Here is a 16,655-nt window from a genome sequence, read left to right as displayed (position 1 = left end):
TCAAGAAACACGTATGTGTGTGTGTGTGTGTGTGTGTGTGTGTGTGTGTGTGTGCATTAAGGCCTGGTGCACGCTAGCTGAGCAAAAGGTTGACATTTACATAACAAGCACATTAATATGAGCAGCTCTGTATGTTGTGAGCAGTGAGGCTGAATGGGCTTAATCGGGCCGGGGCTGTGCACATGTCACATGAACATCGGTCTAATTTGATCCACGGAATCTAACACATATGTTCTCACAGCAGAGAAGGATGTATAACTGCAGGGTTTTAATTGGAGCCGTGAAAGGTTCAAAGTTGAGCTTCTCTGGAATTAATTCGGTAGAAGTTCAGGACATTTCAAGCAACGCTGCTGCATCAAAATGGGTCAAAAAAAAAAAAAAAATCTCTGAATGCCTGAAGAAAAATATTTGAGGAAAATTATACTAACAAAAAACTTTGAGAATCCCATTGGACAGCTCTCGATTTCACTCAAGTCTTCTGGAATCACTCTGAGCAAGAAATGGAAAGTTGCTGCAAGGTAATGGTAATGTGGAAGAATGGGAGAAAGCCAGAGAGGAGAGGAGACAAGAGGAGAGGAGAGGGAGCTTTGACTCCCTCCCACATCATCTTCAGGTCTGGCAGTCATCGGTCTCTCAGCTGGACACAGACTGCGTTAACTGTTTTTTAACCTTTATCTATCCGGAGAAGCTCGACTCGGCTCCACGCTGCTTTCTAGCAACGCCCTCTTACACCTGCCCACACCACGGACGCATCCTCTTCGAGAACAAGAATGGGAATAAAAGACATAAATAATTCACATGATCAGTTTTGTCATTCAGTCTTTTACTCTCCTCTCTCGGTTTCGTCTGCCGTCCCGTCTCAGACATTTCTGAACAATTCAGAGTTTTCAACTAATTAATCTAGATGACTGTGGTCTCGAATACCATGACATTAAAGTTTGGTTAATGCCATAACACTCCAAAGAAACAAGAGCAGTCCCATGCTGGATTAGGAGGTCTGTCTGGTCAGGTTTGATTTGTTATTTCCCGGAGAGCAGAATAAATCACTCTGAACTACGGTAATATGAGCAATAATCAGTCAATTTAAAACACTTGTTGCAGCGAGGATAAATGACTGTAGTTAAAGTGTGAGGCTCTTTTATGAAACGTAATAATCAAAGAGAATCTCATTATTATTTCCAGTAGGTGTCTGCTCTAGAGCTCGTGGTGCCGTTTGCAAGATCAAGAATGTACACGAGATCTCTGTTGAAAAGCTATTTTTGGTGAATTACACATTCTATAGTAAATATGAGTTATAATCGGTATTAATTTAAATCTGAGGACAGAACAGGTATTACTGAAGCTCAGCTCTTGTTCACCTGCTGCTTCACCTTAGTGAATATTTGTGACTATTTTGCGGCTCAGTGGCACTTGGAGAGCACAACAGTCAGCGATGAACCGGCGGCGGCGAACTTCCACCACGCCGTGGAAACATTGGCGGTTTGCTTCTGCAGCTGAACAGACCTGAACAGGAGCTTTTGGCCAGATTTTGGCCAGCTGTAGTAACCAATTTGTCTTTCCTCCCTTCCCTCACCCCTCTTCTCCACTCCTCTTCCTCCAGTTCACTCGTTTCCTGCGTCCACTTGCGCCTGCAGACGCAGCTGCGATGATGAATCTGTGGCTGCAGTGTGTCTGTGTGTCTGACATCGTGATGTATCTCCACTGGCCTTAACTCCCTCTCTATCTCTCGCTCCCTCCTTCCCCCCAAGTCTCCTTTTCTCTCCATCTCTTTGTCTCTGTCTCACTGTCTCATTCCCTCTGTCCCTCTCCCTCATTCTCTCACTCTCGATGATTAGGCGCTGCCTGGCCTCCTGCCTCGGTGATGGAACAGACAGAACACACAGACCCACCGCTAACAACAACAACAACAACAACAACAACAACAAACAGGAACTGAGCTCCGCGATTTGCCCATTGATTTTCACTGGGGGCATTTCTGAAATAGCCCATCTGACCTTTCGGCCAAATGGTAGTGAATGGAGGAAACGAAGGCACTCGACTGCTCTGCCTCTCTCACACAAAAACCTCTGCCAGCAACTATCTGACCGGTAGGTTGCTGGTGAAACTAAAGACACACAATTAGAGGCACGGCAGCATAAATATACAAGACTAAAAGCCCTGCTGGACACACCTAAAGCCTACAATGGTAATTCTACCTCCAAACTACTGAATAAAACAGTGAGCTGATGATTTTGGTATTCTTGGTAACATAGTAGTTGAGTTTGTCCTGAGGTGAGGTCTAAAGAAAAGGCAGTGGAATCATTAAATATGATTTTTAGACAGACTAAATCTCCCTGACTGCAACTCTGCTCTCAAACTAAATGGGATGGCGTTATATTTGATTGTGACTGAAGTTACCATTTTGTCTCTGAAAATCATGGATGTTCCAAATGGAGGAGGTTCACCCAGTAGGGGCCATGAAGGTCTTCACTAAATGAGTAATATATATGATATTCCTCTTATAGTAGTGGAAACATGCGACGGACGGGTGTGGGAGGATTTATCATGACATTATAACACCTCACTGCTGAGAAACTTCACCGCATGTTGTAATAACAATTTCATCATTTTTCAATTGAGTGCGAGTCACATTTTCTGAAGGTACAATTTCTGCAGATAAACATTTTCTAATCCCTTCAGAAATCAGAGGAATACCATGTTCCTTGTAGCTTCTGTGGGCCAGATGCATAAAACTGTGCGTAGATTTGTTAACAAAACTGCGTCAACGCATAAAACCAGGAAGATGGATTTGTTGGAGTCAAATCATACTCATGGGTCTATTTTCTAAATCCCACAGAAATGACATTCGCAAACTTTATTTCCACCCATGCAATTAACCATAAATGGATGAAAACACAAGACTTTATTCCATCATTTTGCAAACAACATCACTATTTGTGCTGCAAGTTGTGAGGCATGCCACAGAAGGAATATAACCCAACTAAACAAAAGTGTTGGTCATCAGCTCTGTCCTGTTGTACTCTAATCTTCATTAGACTACAGACAGACTCTGGATATTATCTGAATACTTTCTAATCACAGTTCCAAACAGTTTACTGCGCCGCAGTAAACGATGGGGGTTTAACGAAAACACAATTATTCTTATTTATGAATCGAATTATCATAATAATGAATTCAAGCTCTGTGAAAGTGCCTGTTTTGTTTTGTGTTAAATTGTGTTAATCTTCTGTCAGGGATTGTCTGCGCAGCCAGGGGAACAATGTAATTGTTAATAGCTATTTCAGCATAGTAAAAAAAAAGTGGAGTGAAAAGAGGTGGATCCCACTGTTATATTGACTCAACAACACATTTCAGATCATGCAATCAAATTTCAACCAAACTTGAATTTTTGTTTTCTTTCTTTTAACCAGCTGTGTCTCACATACTGTTAGCATCCTGTCATGCTATCAGGCTGAGAGTGAGCAGCAGCTCTGTGGCCTGTGTGGGACGACAGGGTGTAAATAATATCACTATCTCAGACCGGAACACTTCCACCGAGGTATGATGAAAGATGGACGCGCAGGAAGAGGGATTTCACCTCGGTGGCTGCGGAGTCTCAGGATGGAGGTGTGGCATGTTGTACAGACAGCGAAAAAGAAGGAAAAAAAAAAAAACTATCAAACTCTGACTTGACATTTAAAACGGTCTCCATCGCTCATACCATTAATTTGGTTAAATCCGGATCATAGCTGCTCCCTCTAGACTGTTAGTTTCCTCCTGCCATTTTAAAACCAATCATGCACCAGCACCAATTTACACGCCGACACTTGGTTCAAGTATATAACATGCTGTAATTCCTTCACTCCAAAATGGTGATTGTTTTGTGGTTGTTGTGTGTGTGTGCGTGTGTGAGATCAGGGAGAGGGGTTTAAAGAGAGGCTGGCTCCTCTGCCAGTCGCCTGGAAGAGTAGCTCGGGCTCATTATCCTGATGAAATTTGTGCAGATGTGTGAGCTGCCGACAGACTCTGCAGTGACACAAACAGCCAGCTCTGTCCCCTTGAGCCAGTCAGGTGATGAAAACTGGAGAGGCACAGGGGCTGAGAAACGACGGCCATTAAGCAAAAAAGAAAGAGGTGAGGGAGGGTGGAAGAGGGGTGTTTGTGCATGCGTAGGTGGAAGGGAGGGAGGCCGGGGGGGCCAGTTATGGGGCTGGGAGTCTTCCCGATCTCTATCTAGTGGGAGAAAGCATTACATAAAGTAACAGCTTCCAAACCACCTTCTTAAAATTCCAAATGAAAATGAAAATGTGCATATGTGCAACGCCGCGTCTCCTCACGAGGCGCTAATCTGGCCGTATCCAGATGACGAGCGGTCTGCCACTTAACAGGGAGGAGATCCACTTTGATCACAAGGCCCCTGGGGCAAACCTATCGCGCTGCCTATTACGCTGCTTCATTTGCATATGTGGGGCTTATGGGTAGGCTGCGATCTAGTGTGAATGTCTTAAACTGCAGCAGGGCTCACTGTTGGGAGAGAGAGAGAGGAATGTCCAGGAGAGATGAAAAGACAGAACGCTGCCAGTAGCCGGAGTTAAGGGAGGTCGACTTGTCACTTGAAGGTCGCGAGTTCAACACCACAGACGGTTTGTGTAAATCCTGAAAGTTAAATGTTTTGGACCGAACAACAATGCTGAGTTGCCCTTGAGGAAGGTGTTTAGAGTTACCCCTAAAAAAAAAATAAATAAAAGGCTGAGTGGTCAACATTAACAGACAGGAGCTGCTGTAAGTTGGAAAAGTGTGAAACTACGAGTGGAAATGATGCTGTTAGTCAGAAAAGTGCATACGTGCTCAGTAAACTTTACCTGGATGAACAAAAGATTTTTCTAAAGAGCAAGTGGCTCCTTAAGTTGTATATCAACAACAACAACAACAACAACAACAGGTGAATGGAGCCTGTTTTATCCTCCTGCTTATACAGACAAATCTACGGAAGTCACACACAATCCTCTTGATCCAAGGACTAAAAGCACCTCGTCAAGTTATTCTGGAGTAAACAGCGAAAATAAAAAATAAATAAATAAATAAATAAACAAAACACAAATGCAACCTTCCGCTGTGACAGATCTATTTTGTTTGTGTAGACAACATTAACCAACTACTGAAGGAAGAGTGGTCTACTTTCTGAGATCCACTGGGAATTTCATTATAAACAAAGACCTGCTCTTGAAATGAGGAGGATGAAGCACCGCACCACCAAAAGGAAGTCAGTTGAAACACTTGCCGGCTTGCAACGCTACGTGTTGTGCCATGGCCTATTACTTGTGAAAAGGAAATAACTTTTTTTGCACCTTTCTACTTTCCATCAAGTAAAAGTTCATGCTGAGCACAAAGGACTGGAACGCCTCCACTCTTGCGTGAACATGTATTTCTGAAATTAGAATAATTCCCATACAAAAAATTGACTTCTATTTCTATTAAACAACAAGGAGGTTGAAAATTTGTAATTTCACTTCGCCGCATGATCAAAACAAATGTGACTCTAAGATGATGTTGTTCAACCAGAAGAGCTAAATGAACAATAAAATTCAAAGTGTTTGTGAGATAAAGACGCTGAAATTGACACAGAGAAGAAAAGAAAAATGATGGAGAAAATGCAGAGTGTCTTTGGTGCGCGCAAAATAATTTTCCACACACGGGCATCAATCGGTGCAAATAATTCCTCAAACTTTTTTAAGTCCGACTTTAAATGGCATTACATATGTAGTGAGGCATGAAAAATTAATACGCTGGAGTCAGGGAAATGTCAAGGGTAATGATCTCCGCTGCAGCTTACCTCCTTAGCTTTCTGTTTCAGTCGAGCTTGCTCTGGGTCCTCTTGCCTGGAGCGACTCTGTGGAGTAAAAGGAGGGGGGGGGGAAACACAGGTTAACAGCTGGTTTAAGGAGCCCACATCCCCCCCCACTCCCCCCACTTCATCCCCATCCCCATCCCCATCCGCTACTCATCTGTTGCTGCTGCAGCAAAAAATAGTGCAAAATGGGAACAGGATACAGAGGTGTCAAGGACATCGTATTTGAATTCAGAGAAGTGCAATGGAGCGCCCCCCGGGGGGCAGTGGCCTTTAAACCCGCTCCAAATCCAGCCCTAAATAAGCCGCTGGAGGGGGATTCTAATCAAAAGAGGTTATTAAAAATTCTGCACGAGCCAGCACACGCACATGCACGCGCACACACATACACACACACACACACAGGGCAAAAGATGTTAGTGAGTATCAGTGGCAGTGGCTTAGTGCGTGTGTGTGTGTGTCACTGTGAGCCAGTGTGGCTCTCCGACGCTGTGCATTGTCTGTGTGTACGCATGCATCATGTCCCCGGCATAACAACACAGCACTTCTATTTTAATCAGCAGCCAAGATCTGGTTGGATGTACTTGTCCCCGGGAATCCTTCACCACACGGCCGAACGTTCATGTTCGGCTGACCACTGCAGGCAGTACAGGCAGATTGTGTTTCTGCACACTAACTCAATGCAGCTAGTTATTCTGTGATAAGACAGAGGTAATCTGTGCAGTTGTGTTTTGCTTGGATTTATTAAATTAAAAAAAAAGGGGAGGGGTGTCAGGTCCATGCATGAAAACCTCCTCATGGTTCTTGTTCTTTCTGATTCATTGACACATTTCAAAGGTTTTAACATGGACACAATTTGTGAATGGCTTTAGCAGTGAAATGTCTGTTGCGTATATTTTACGGCTCACTCCTGGGAGCACAGTTAAAAATCTCTTTTGGTTTCATGAATTATTTTTGCAGGACACCCCCTACTCCCACCTCAGCCCTCTACCTCCTCTCTCTCTCTCCTCATCTTTTCTGTCTTATGAACCGAGAGCTGCTCTTCCAACCCGTCCTGCTAATTGGCTTTAAATATATCAGGCGGTTCACGTACTGGTCGGTATCTCAGCTACGACCAATGTGTTCGCCCTGCGGGCGGCCAGAGCATCCCTCAAGACTTGAGTCATATTTTAAACGGACTGCATAGAGGAAGGGAGGGGTTGTTGTGCAGGGGAGGGAGGACGGGGGTGGAGAGGATTATTTTTGTGGGTTTCTTCTTCAAGAGGTCAAATTAGCCGGCGCTGGAGCGGGGGAGGTGGGTGTCGGCAGGACGGGGGTAGGTACAGATGGACTGTTTACAGAGGGCAGCGGTGCCACTGGCATGCTTTACATCTCCTCTGTCAGCTGCCCTGATTTTCCCACTTACAGCAGAGAGCAGGGGGGAGAAGGAAAAGGTGGAGTGGGGGCAGAAGGCCGGGTGGGAGAGGCTGACAAGCTTTGGTGAATTTGGGTGGAAAATATTGGACTTAAATAATAAAGAAACGACAGAGTGATCAATCTGCGACGCTGCATCTATTCCAGCAGTTATTTCGTGATGAGAAGCTGTAATTCTTTCCTCATCCAGTTTTGTGTACTCTTATTTAGCTTTTCTTACATATCCCACAACGAGTTGCGAAAACCACCAGAGGGTTGTACTTTCAGTTCCATTCAGCTGTGGGTTGTATGTGGAGAGTGTAAAGTCAACTTGAGTTTTCTGTCGATATATTTTTCTCCTGAATATTGAGGCCAGTGAGCGGAGCCTGGCGTTTCTTTTGCAGTAATCACACAGATATTTATAAATATGGTGATCCTTATTTGCTTTTCAAATGGCTGAGCTGAATATGAATATGGACGAAATGAAGAGCCAACCCCTCAACATCAAGCGTGACTTTTCTTCTTGTTTTTATGCGAGGTGTCATGGTGTCATATGTCAAGAAAGAAGTTAGATGAGCCATTTATGCAGCATGTCTCCTGGCTGCATTTCCTCATTCTGTATTCAGAGATAGAGTCTTCTTTTATGGTGGTTGAAAATTGGTCTAAAATGCTAAATAAATTAATTAATTTAATTAAATTTAAAAAAAGGCTTTGTTTTTTTTGCCTTTTTGGAGCCATTTATAAAGAGTGAATGCCCAAACAAGACAATTAAGGTTTGGACAGAGGGAGTGAGGGAAAATAAAGCAGTGGTTCACACAACCATCAGGCAGGGATCGGATCCAGAGTTCTTATTAAACAGATGTATCTGAAAAGAGAAACATTACCAGGACTTTGTCAGCGCGTCGGTGTGATACACTTCACAATTAACAGCAAAAAGAATTTGCTGTCCAAACTCCTCCTTGACATGAAACTCGATTGCAGTAAGAGCCGAAACTATCCTCAGCGATAGTTCAGCTCCGAGTTCAGCTCCTCCCGCAGAACTTCTACACTGAAACCCGACAGGGAGGCTCTGAAAGCTGGTCTATTCTTTTTCTATCAAACACAACCTGCTTGGCGAAGGCTTTCTTTTTTTTGTTTGTATGTTTTACAACCAGCAGCGAGGCTATCTGGTTTCTACTGGCAATAAAAAACAAAAACCAAAAACACATGAGGTCATGAGGTCTGGTGGCCAGCGTTCATCAACTAGAGGATTTTCTAATATCCTGCATGGCAGGACTGAAGCGTAATAATGCAATTAAGACGCTGAGGTGTGCTGCAATGAGAATCTTTACTGTGGGACATTGGGTCCATTCAAAATTAATTAAATTAACCTAGCTTTCTGCTAATGTTGCACCGAGGGGCATTTTCATTTACAAAAGATTCTCTCTTTCTCTCTCTCTCTTTTTTCCCTACTCCCTCTTTTTGGTCCGTGATGATCTTCCCAAATTTGCAGACCTTTTTATTTTTGTAACAGATAAACAAATGTCTCTACACAAACAGCACTGAGATCAGAGGAGGGGACAGGTAATGACGCAAGCACCCTATTTCAAAGAAAGAGTTTAATAAATAATACTCTTATCATATCAAGTTATTATCAGCTTCTTGCACCAACGATCAACCTCTCATTTTACAGAACAAAGGATCCTTGTATGCACTACTTCCTCTACTCTGCTGATGGTCCATATCATCTCACATGATTTACACTGGAGTACTATTAAATTCAATAATTAACACATCATCTTGAATGTGTAAAAAACAAACTGGGGTAAAAAAAAAAAAAAAGCTTATGAAATGAAGTCAAGCAAGAAAGAAAGAAAAGCCCATGAATTTTGAGGACTGTAGATTAATATTAGATATGGACCTAACTCTGTTACAGGCATTTTAAATAATTCCCTGACTTGGTGGTGTGTGTTAGCAGCTGGTAACTGTTGAAATGATGACAGAGAATTACATTTCTCTTATTTCCCAACTAATCACAAACCCATAAAATAGCTTTCGCCATCACTCAGGACTCGCTGCTCGCAGTTGAAGCAACAGTACCCGGCTGGCTTCTCTCCATCCACACAACTTCAGTAAAACTCCCATCTGTTGATGAACTGAGGATTGTTTTCATTCAATTGACAGCTTTAACTCTGACATCTGCTTTATTCAAAGCAATTTTAAAGAACAGGGTAATAATGCCGTATTACAGTGTGAGCCTTTTCCCCTTGCCATTTCTTTTCATGAAGTTTAAACAAAGCTGTTCATGTTTACTAATGCAGTTTATTCTAAACAACCCTCCAGGCAAAAAGTCGACGTATAAACGGATATATCCAACAACGCCATCTAAAAGCTGCACTACTGGTCGAAAAATCACAAGCCGGCTCCTCTGACACTCTGATAAATCTGTGCTCTTTTTAAAAAGGATGCTCCATTTCACCTGAGCTGTCAAGGCTGCTGAGAGAGATGTTTTGTGGGTTGCACACGGGGCTGTGTGCGTGTGTGTGTGTTTGTGTCAGACGTGGTTGCTTAGAGTGCAGGGTCCTCTCCCTCCCCCACCCTCCTCGCTGTGTCCGGGGAGGAAGAGCCAGGACAGAGGAGCCCTGAGGCCAGGAGCCTGGGAGGACACGGGGAGGTCACTTCATCCACTGGTGTCACAGTCTAATTCATCTGTCAGGGCCCGACACGCACACACATACACACATAGCAACTCACTCTCTCTCTCTCACGCACGCACACACAGAGCAGGATGGCGAAGTGACAATAACTTACTTTAGCGGCTTTCAACAGGATCTCTCTCTCCTGCTCGTCCTTCCTCTGCTTCTCGATTCTCTCCAGCTGCTCGAAGAAGCGGAGCTGAGAGCGAACGTCTGCAGACTGCTCGTAGAACTCATCGTCCTGACAGGCAGACAGAGAGAAAATCACTGCAGCGCCAACAGCTGAGAGAAAGTTCACAGGCCCCTTTGGTGGGCTGTTTCTGCTTCTGCTTCTGCTTCTCAGGCCACCAATTTCAGACCTTTGAGGAAAAGCCCAAAGCCTTCGATTCACAGTGAGCCGGCTGAAAAGTAAAACAAATACTGCATCACTTCATGTAAACAAACTGCTGCTGACGATCCAGATGAGTCCAAAGAAGGACAAGATAAGAGCATCTGAGAAGATAAGTCTCCTCCAATCACACAATAAGTCAGAAACTGGAGTCTGCCGTTAGCTGTTGAACAGGAATTATTGCACATTTAGGCGGCCTCGCAATATTCCCAAATGCACCCAACAGCACCCAATCGTATATGAATGCTGAAGTGGTAATTAATCTATGAATTGTTTATTTGATTAATTCATCTATCACTGATTCAACGTTGTGTCAGAAAATGTGAGTTTTTTGGAGCCCAGAATGACTTTAGCTCTAGCACATGATCAGCGATCGTTCTTACAAAGACAGCGATAACGCTGTAAAACAGATAAATGAATGAATAAACAGTATTAGACAAATTGTTTATTCATTCATTTATCTGTTTGTTTTTGTTTTTGCAAACACACAGGAGCCACAACAGGAGACGGAGAGGAGAGAGAGAATTCAGTGAGTCTGATGGGAGGTTTCATTTTAAGATTGATTACAAATCATTGTGGATAATCTGTGGGAAGATTTGAGAAGGCGCTATCAATTAGCATTAGCATTAATGATACTATCTTCTAATTAACCACAGTGTTAAAAAGTCATACGACAACTACCACAGACCTAAATAAATAAGTCGGGCAGGTGTTGCATGAAAAATAGGAGCATCTGATTAAACAAAGAATCCAAACTTTGGGATGCAGCTGAACTGGAACAGCATCAAACTTTTTCTGTTTACAGACGGCGCTTCTCTTCGAGCTTCACCTCCCTCTTGGGAAAAAGGAAAGTCAAGTGTAAAACATCAACTTTTGTAGGCCATCAAAAGTTAATGGGATAATTGCTTATCGCACATGTTTGTGTACGTACGTCTGTACATTCTCCACTTGCACTTGGTTTCTATGTCGCTCTCTCTCCTCCATCTGTGTGTTTCCATGAGTGGATGAGAGAAGCCGGGTGGCACAGAGCACAAAGACACATCAGAGGAGGCTCATCGCCAGCACCCCTCCAACCCCCACCCCCCCCCTCGCTCTCATCCAGCCTCCCTCCTCTTTGTTGCAGCGCTGAGCCTGCACTCTTGCCGTAGTTCCTGCCGCTGCTGCCGAAGCCCGGTTGCTCTTTAAGGCCGCCTCGTCTTTTGGTCTTTTCTCTCTCTCCCTCTTTTTCTTTTCGCTGATGTCAACAGAGTGACTTCACAGAGCTTCATGCCTCTTTCTATCACTCACACACACACACACACACACACACACACACCTCATTTACAAAACCACAAAAGAGGAAAAGAATGAACGGGAGGAAGAAGAAGAGGAAGAAGGAGCACAAAACAAGATGGGGACAACTGTAGCCATGCTCCTCCCTCCTCCCTGCTCCTCTTCCTCCCGCCTCGGCGTCAAGAAAAACACATTTTCAAAGTTTCCCTCCAGTTTTCCCAACAACACCAAGATTTCAGCTTGCAGTGGAGACGGGCTTACGCTTTAATGTACACCAATTAAACGCGGTTATAAAGTTACATTCAAGAGCTACGAGAGATGAAGCCGACAATAATGAAGAAAGTATGAGACGGAGTCAGAAATATTTTCAAACCTCAAGTTTCCACCGACTGAAAAAGTCAGAGCTTACCTGTTTATCAACTTCAGGGCAAAGATGGTTTCTCACATTAACTTTTATGTCTTTATGTTTCCTGTAAATGCACATTTGTGTTTATAAGTTTATGTGCGGGAGATGTGCTGCTGTGTGTGAATCCTCTGCGTATTCACGTGTCCATAATTGAATTTGTGTGTTTGTGTGTGCATTTGAGCGCCAATGTTTGATTAAGTCTTTCTTTTTTCCATCTCAAGTGATTTCAATACCCCCTTTGAGTTTTAATGCATATTTACCGAATTGATTTTATTTTTTACATAAACATACTTTCATGACTGTTAACAGCAGCCAACGTTTCACACAGTAATATAGATTCATACCAAATCACTTAGTCTACCTCGTCCCCTTAAACAGGCACATGAAATGTCAGTGGCAGATTTAGTGTTTCCTGATGACCCTTGAATAAATGGAGTAAAATTACTGTTGTCATTTGGATTTCAAAGATTCTGTCGCTGCTTATTAATACTGACATTTCCACAGTCATCAATTCATCAATTAACAATTTCTCCTGCTATAGTCCAGGATTTGGACTTTAACTGATTGACAGCTTGAGCTTGAGTGAAATTTAACCTGTTTGGGCCAGTTTAAGAGAGGTGATTCTTATTGTTGGTTATACTACGACATCACAGTTCATGTCAGTTCTGCTGGACTCGGCACAAAAAAGTGGATTCACTTGCAAGGGAGAACATTTTTTAAATGCCATCCAACGCTAGTGAGCGTCGACCCAGGCTGCTGCCTCCTTCCTGCTGGAGGTCAAGGTGTGGTCTGACGAGGAGCTCATACAGATGACTGCTGATCTAATATTAATATCTAATATCCAAATTCTGATCACTTTATGAAAACTGAGAGGAAACAAATGAGACTGGACATAATCAATGCAGTTTAACCTTTTATATGAATGAATATATAAAAGTCAGGCTAACACTGATGCTGTTTCCTGAGGACATCATTACTTTGTGTGTGTGTGTGTTTGTGTGTTCTTCTTACCTTACAGGAGTCCAGTCGATGTTGTGCGATAGTAGAAACTTTTTCTACCACAGTTCGAAGTCGTGACTGTGTGGCATGTGAGATGAATGTTACTGCCTCCATTGGGACCTCTGTGACACCAAACTTCTTAGCTGTGAAAGACACACACACACGCACACACATACACAATCAGTGTAACAACTGGCATCAACTCAACAACTCTTTCTCACCTCACTCTGTGTTTTTGCTTCTCACTTTTCATGCAGATGCCTTCGCTCATCTCCCTGATTCTGTTGTCGTTAAAACACTATCTAACTTTTGTAGCCCTAAAAGGATAGGTGACTGTTGTATCCTTACTCCTTTTGCTTCAGAGCAGTGCAACACACATGCGTGCCACCAAACAACGTTTAAAAGCACACCAAAGGAGGACCCGAGCCTTCAGTCAGCACCTCCGCTCATTCACATCTGTACACGTTCAACTGTCTGGATTAGCTGCAATTAACTCCCAGAAATAGGACTCATCGCAAAGAAAGTTAATTTGCTTCAGTCTCTGTGCAAATTCCAGAGTGGCTTTACTAGCTAAGCTCCTTCAAGTGTGTAAACGACATTGACCATCTCTTTTCGTAGGACAAGAATAATTTAGTTTCCTCTGAGCAATACTCATCTGAAGTCATAACAAAAGAGAGGCGGACAGACTTCGGTAGGGTTACTATCTGTTTCCAGCTTCCTTTTAAATTATTCCATTAACATAATTTTCTCTCTGGCACCCTTTTAAGTAAACCATACCAATTATTTAAATCAGCGGAACAATACATATACTCCTCACCAGCTCAGGCTTTGAAATAGATGGAGGGAGCCCCGTTAGCCTTATAATTACGGTGGCACTACAAGTGGCAATGTCAGAAGGTCAGAGAAAAACACTAATAGGCCTCTGCTTCCTTAAAAAATAAGATCTTTCAGGGACATTAATATTTCAGAGAAAGTTTAAGAGAATTAGCCAGAAACGGACACATTTCTGTGAGAAGAAAAACATATTCTTCAGCTTGTAAAGATACAAATCATTATCGTTCACCTAAAAAAAAAAAAAAAAAAAACTAGAAACAGACTAATGAAGTGGACAGCTTTAATATTTAGTGTAATTTATACTAGAAGAAAGAAAAGATAACAGGAATGGCATTCATCAAAGGCTGTAACATTCCCATCAGCCTCAGCTGAACTTTGTTACAGCAATTTAATACGCCAAGAAAATGAACCTGACAAAAGTTTCACCTGATCAACGTCCGCATGTGGTGCTGTCATTGTTAGCTAATGATCACATTTATGGCTCAAAGCACCGCTGTGCCTCCGTTTAAACTCGATTACCAAGTTAAAACCCCAAAAGGGGAAAAAGTTCCTGTCCTGGGCTAAACAGATCCAAATAAAGACACATTTTACTGCTTTTACCACCTGGTTGTGAGTCGATGTGTGATTCCAACTATGGCAGCAGTCAATTTCTGTTTTTAAATCAAACCCATTTCTCTGCCAATTTATTTCATTAAGATTCATTTCAGCCTGTTTTCTGCCCTGGATTAATATGAAAAACAATTAAATGTGAATGTATCGTATCTGATTCAATTATAGCATCCAGTTGTTTAAAAATAAATAAATAAATAAATAAATTATCGATTGTGGAAATGAATATTTTAGACACCGCTGCACTGCAGGATGGACGGGATTCACACAAAGTCATTTTCCATGATCTTTCTGAAAATAAAATGAGGTCAAGCTGGAACAAGCGAATAGTTAAGCTACAGCTATGTTGTAATGACAGCAGAGTTTACAACCAAACTCAGCCACAGAGAGAAAGAGAGAGTTGTACTCCGATCATGGAAATACTTCGGATTTTGTAAACTGCAGTGAGCCTCGCCTACTCCAACTCTCCAACCTACTCCATCCGAGACACATCTTAAAATTATGCACCCATACGAGCAACTGCAGAGGTTGTTTTGGTTTTCTTATGGGCATCAATATGTTTTAATTTGCAACAGTTAAATCACTCACTGTCATAATATCTACAGGCCTTTCTTCAGTCTTTACTGGTTCTGCTTCTCGTCTGCAGATCGTACGAAACCTCACCAATCTTAAGTACCACCATAGTTTCTTATGCTGAAGCTGCCCGGTCCATCATTTTCAACCCAATCCCACAGAGAGGCTGAATCTGCATCGAGGCCTGGTAACCTGAATATTTATTTAGTACAGAAATGACTGGTCTCCATAGCAACAAGGGTTCCCCTGAAAAGTAGCTGGCAGTGAATATGGAAAAGGTCCTGAACGCCCCATCTATGATACTTTATACCTATGAAACCTTTTTACGGTGGCGTTCTCGGAGCAGCTTTCATTGTTTATGCTGTAAGTGTCACGATCTACTCCAAGATCTGCCCACAAACAGATAATAACCCACAACCCCCGAGATACCCGAGCCGGTCCGGACAATTCATCTTTGTGAATCAATCACTATCTCAGACTCACAGGTGTTTCACCCCCCGACCACGGTGAACTCGACTAAAGTCTTCGTAACTGCATATCAGGAGTCAAGGTCTAATAAAGCCACAAGGACCACTCTGCTTTCAGATAGTAGAGATGCCACAGCCCCGAGTCACATCCTCGCCGCAGTCATGATGCCAAGAATAAAACACAGCTTTTTCTCTGAGCAAACAAAAAAAACAACAAATGGCTCACAAATCAACGCCTGAAACCTGCACTCCCACAACAAAGGTGCTGAACATGGTCATAAGTAGATTTTATTCATTGTATTTATTTGTTTTACACAAAACATGCAGACTTATGTAGACCAGAGGTTTCATCACCGGACAGTGTCAATTTGACTACTCAGGTCGGGACCTGAAAAGTCAATATTGCCAATGGAAAGGCAATATGTCCGACCATTTAAAAAACGTGAATGAAAACATCTGTACCGAAGTGCAGCCACTGTATGTGTTTAGTGCTTAAGTGCATTTACATCAAAGACAAAATAAATGAATATCAAAAAAGAGAAAAGATGCTTTCACAGTTTCTACAACTCCATGTAGGCCATCATTCTTTTCATAACCACAAACACACAATGACACACTTCATATGCACAAACACGTCAGTCAAAGGTATAAAACAGGCAATCAGAATGATGCTCAAATTATTTCCACAAGTTTCCAAGCAGGAACGAGAACTTGGGTCATCTTTGAAGGAGCCATGATTTTGGATTAAAAAGAAAGATGGAGGCTTGTTTAAGGACGCCATAATCCCCCCTTTGAAGCTCTGCTTGTGTGCTCAGAGCAGAATTGAACAATAACAAAGGTCTTCAAAGGTTTAGGAACACAATTATGAATAATCACATCCACTAAACATATATCTGGATGCAGAATTGAGTTGTCAGAGCTCAACATTTTCCATTTAACAAATATCTGTCAATGGTGGTATTGCTGCCCAGGATTTAAAGGGCTTATTTTTTAAATGTTCTAACAGGTTTTGAGGCTAATCTGCTTTTTTGTCACCATGATATGTGCTGATGGGAAAAAAATAATAATAATAAAGAGCCCCCCTCCAAAAAAAAAAATCATTACATTCAAGTACAAGCAGTATTTTGCTTATTGAATATGATTAAGCTTGACTCATCAAAAGAAACGGCTTTCAAAACAGATTAAAAAGGCTAAAAATAGCAAATAAAACATG

The 16,655-nt window shown here is 42.4% G+C and overlaps 1 protein-coding gene across 1 annotated transcript in view; it reads right to left on the bottom strand.

Moving 5' to 3' along the window:
• LOC115041248 (transcription initiation factor TFIID subunit 4) overlaps nucleotides 1-16,655 on the bottom strand; it is a 71,741-nt gene that overhangs the window by 26,920 nt on the left and 28,166 nt on the right. Inside the window, exons 10-12 of the mRNA XM_029498586.1 lie at nucleotides 12,972-13,102; nucleotides 10,010-10,135; nucleotides 5,813-5,869 (exon numbers count right to left, since the gene is read on the bottom strand). Of these exons, the coding sequence (XP_029354446.1) occupies nucleotides 5,813-5,869; nucleotides 10,010-10,135; nucleotides 12,972-13,102 (314 nt within the window). The remainder of the gene's footprint in view (nucleotides 1-5,812; nucleotides 5,870-10,009; nucleotides 10,136-12,971; nucleotides 13,103-16,655) is intronic.

Source organism: Echeneis naucrates, chromosome 3 (assembly GCF_900963305.1).
Source record: "Echeneis naucrates chromosome 3, fEcheNa1.1, whole genome shotgun sequence".
Classification (NCBI taxonomy): domain Eukaryota; kingdom Metazoa; phylum Chordata; class Actinopteri; order Carangiformes; family Echeneidae; genus Echeneis; species Echeneis naucrates.
This window is presented reverse-complemented; position numbering and strand designations above follow the sequence as displayed.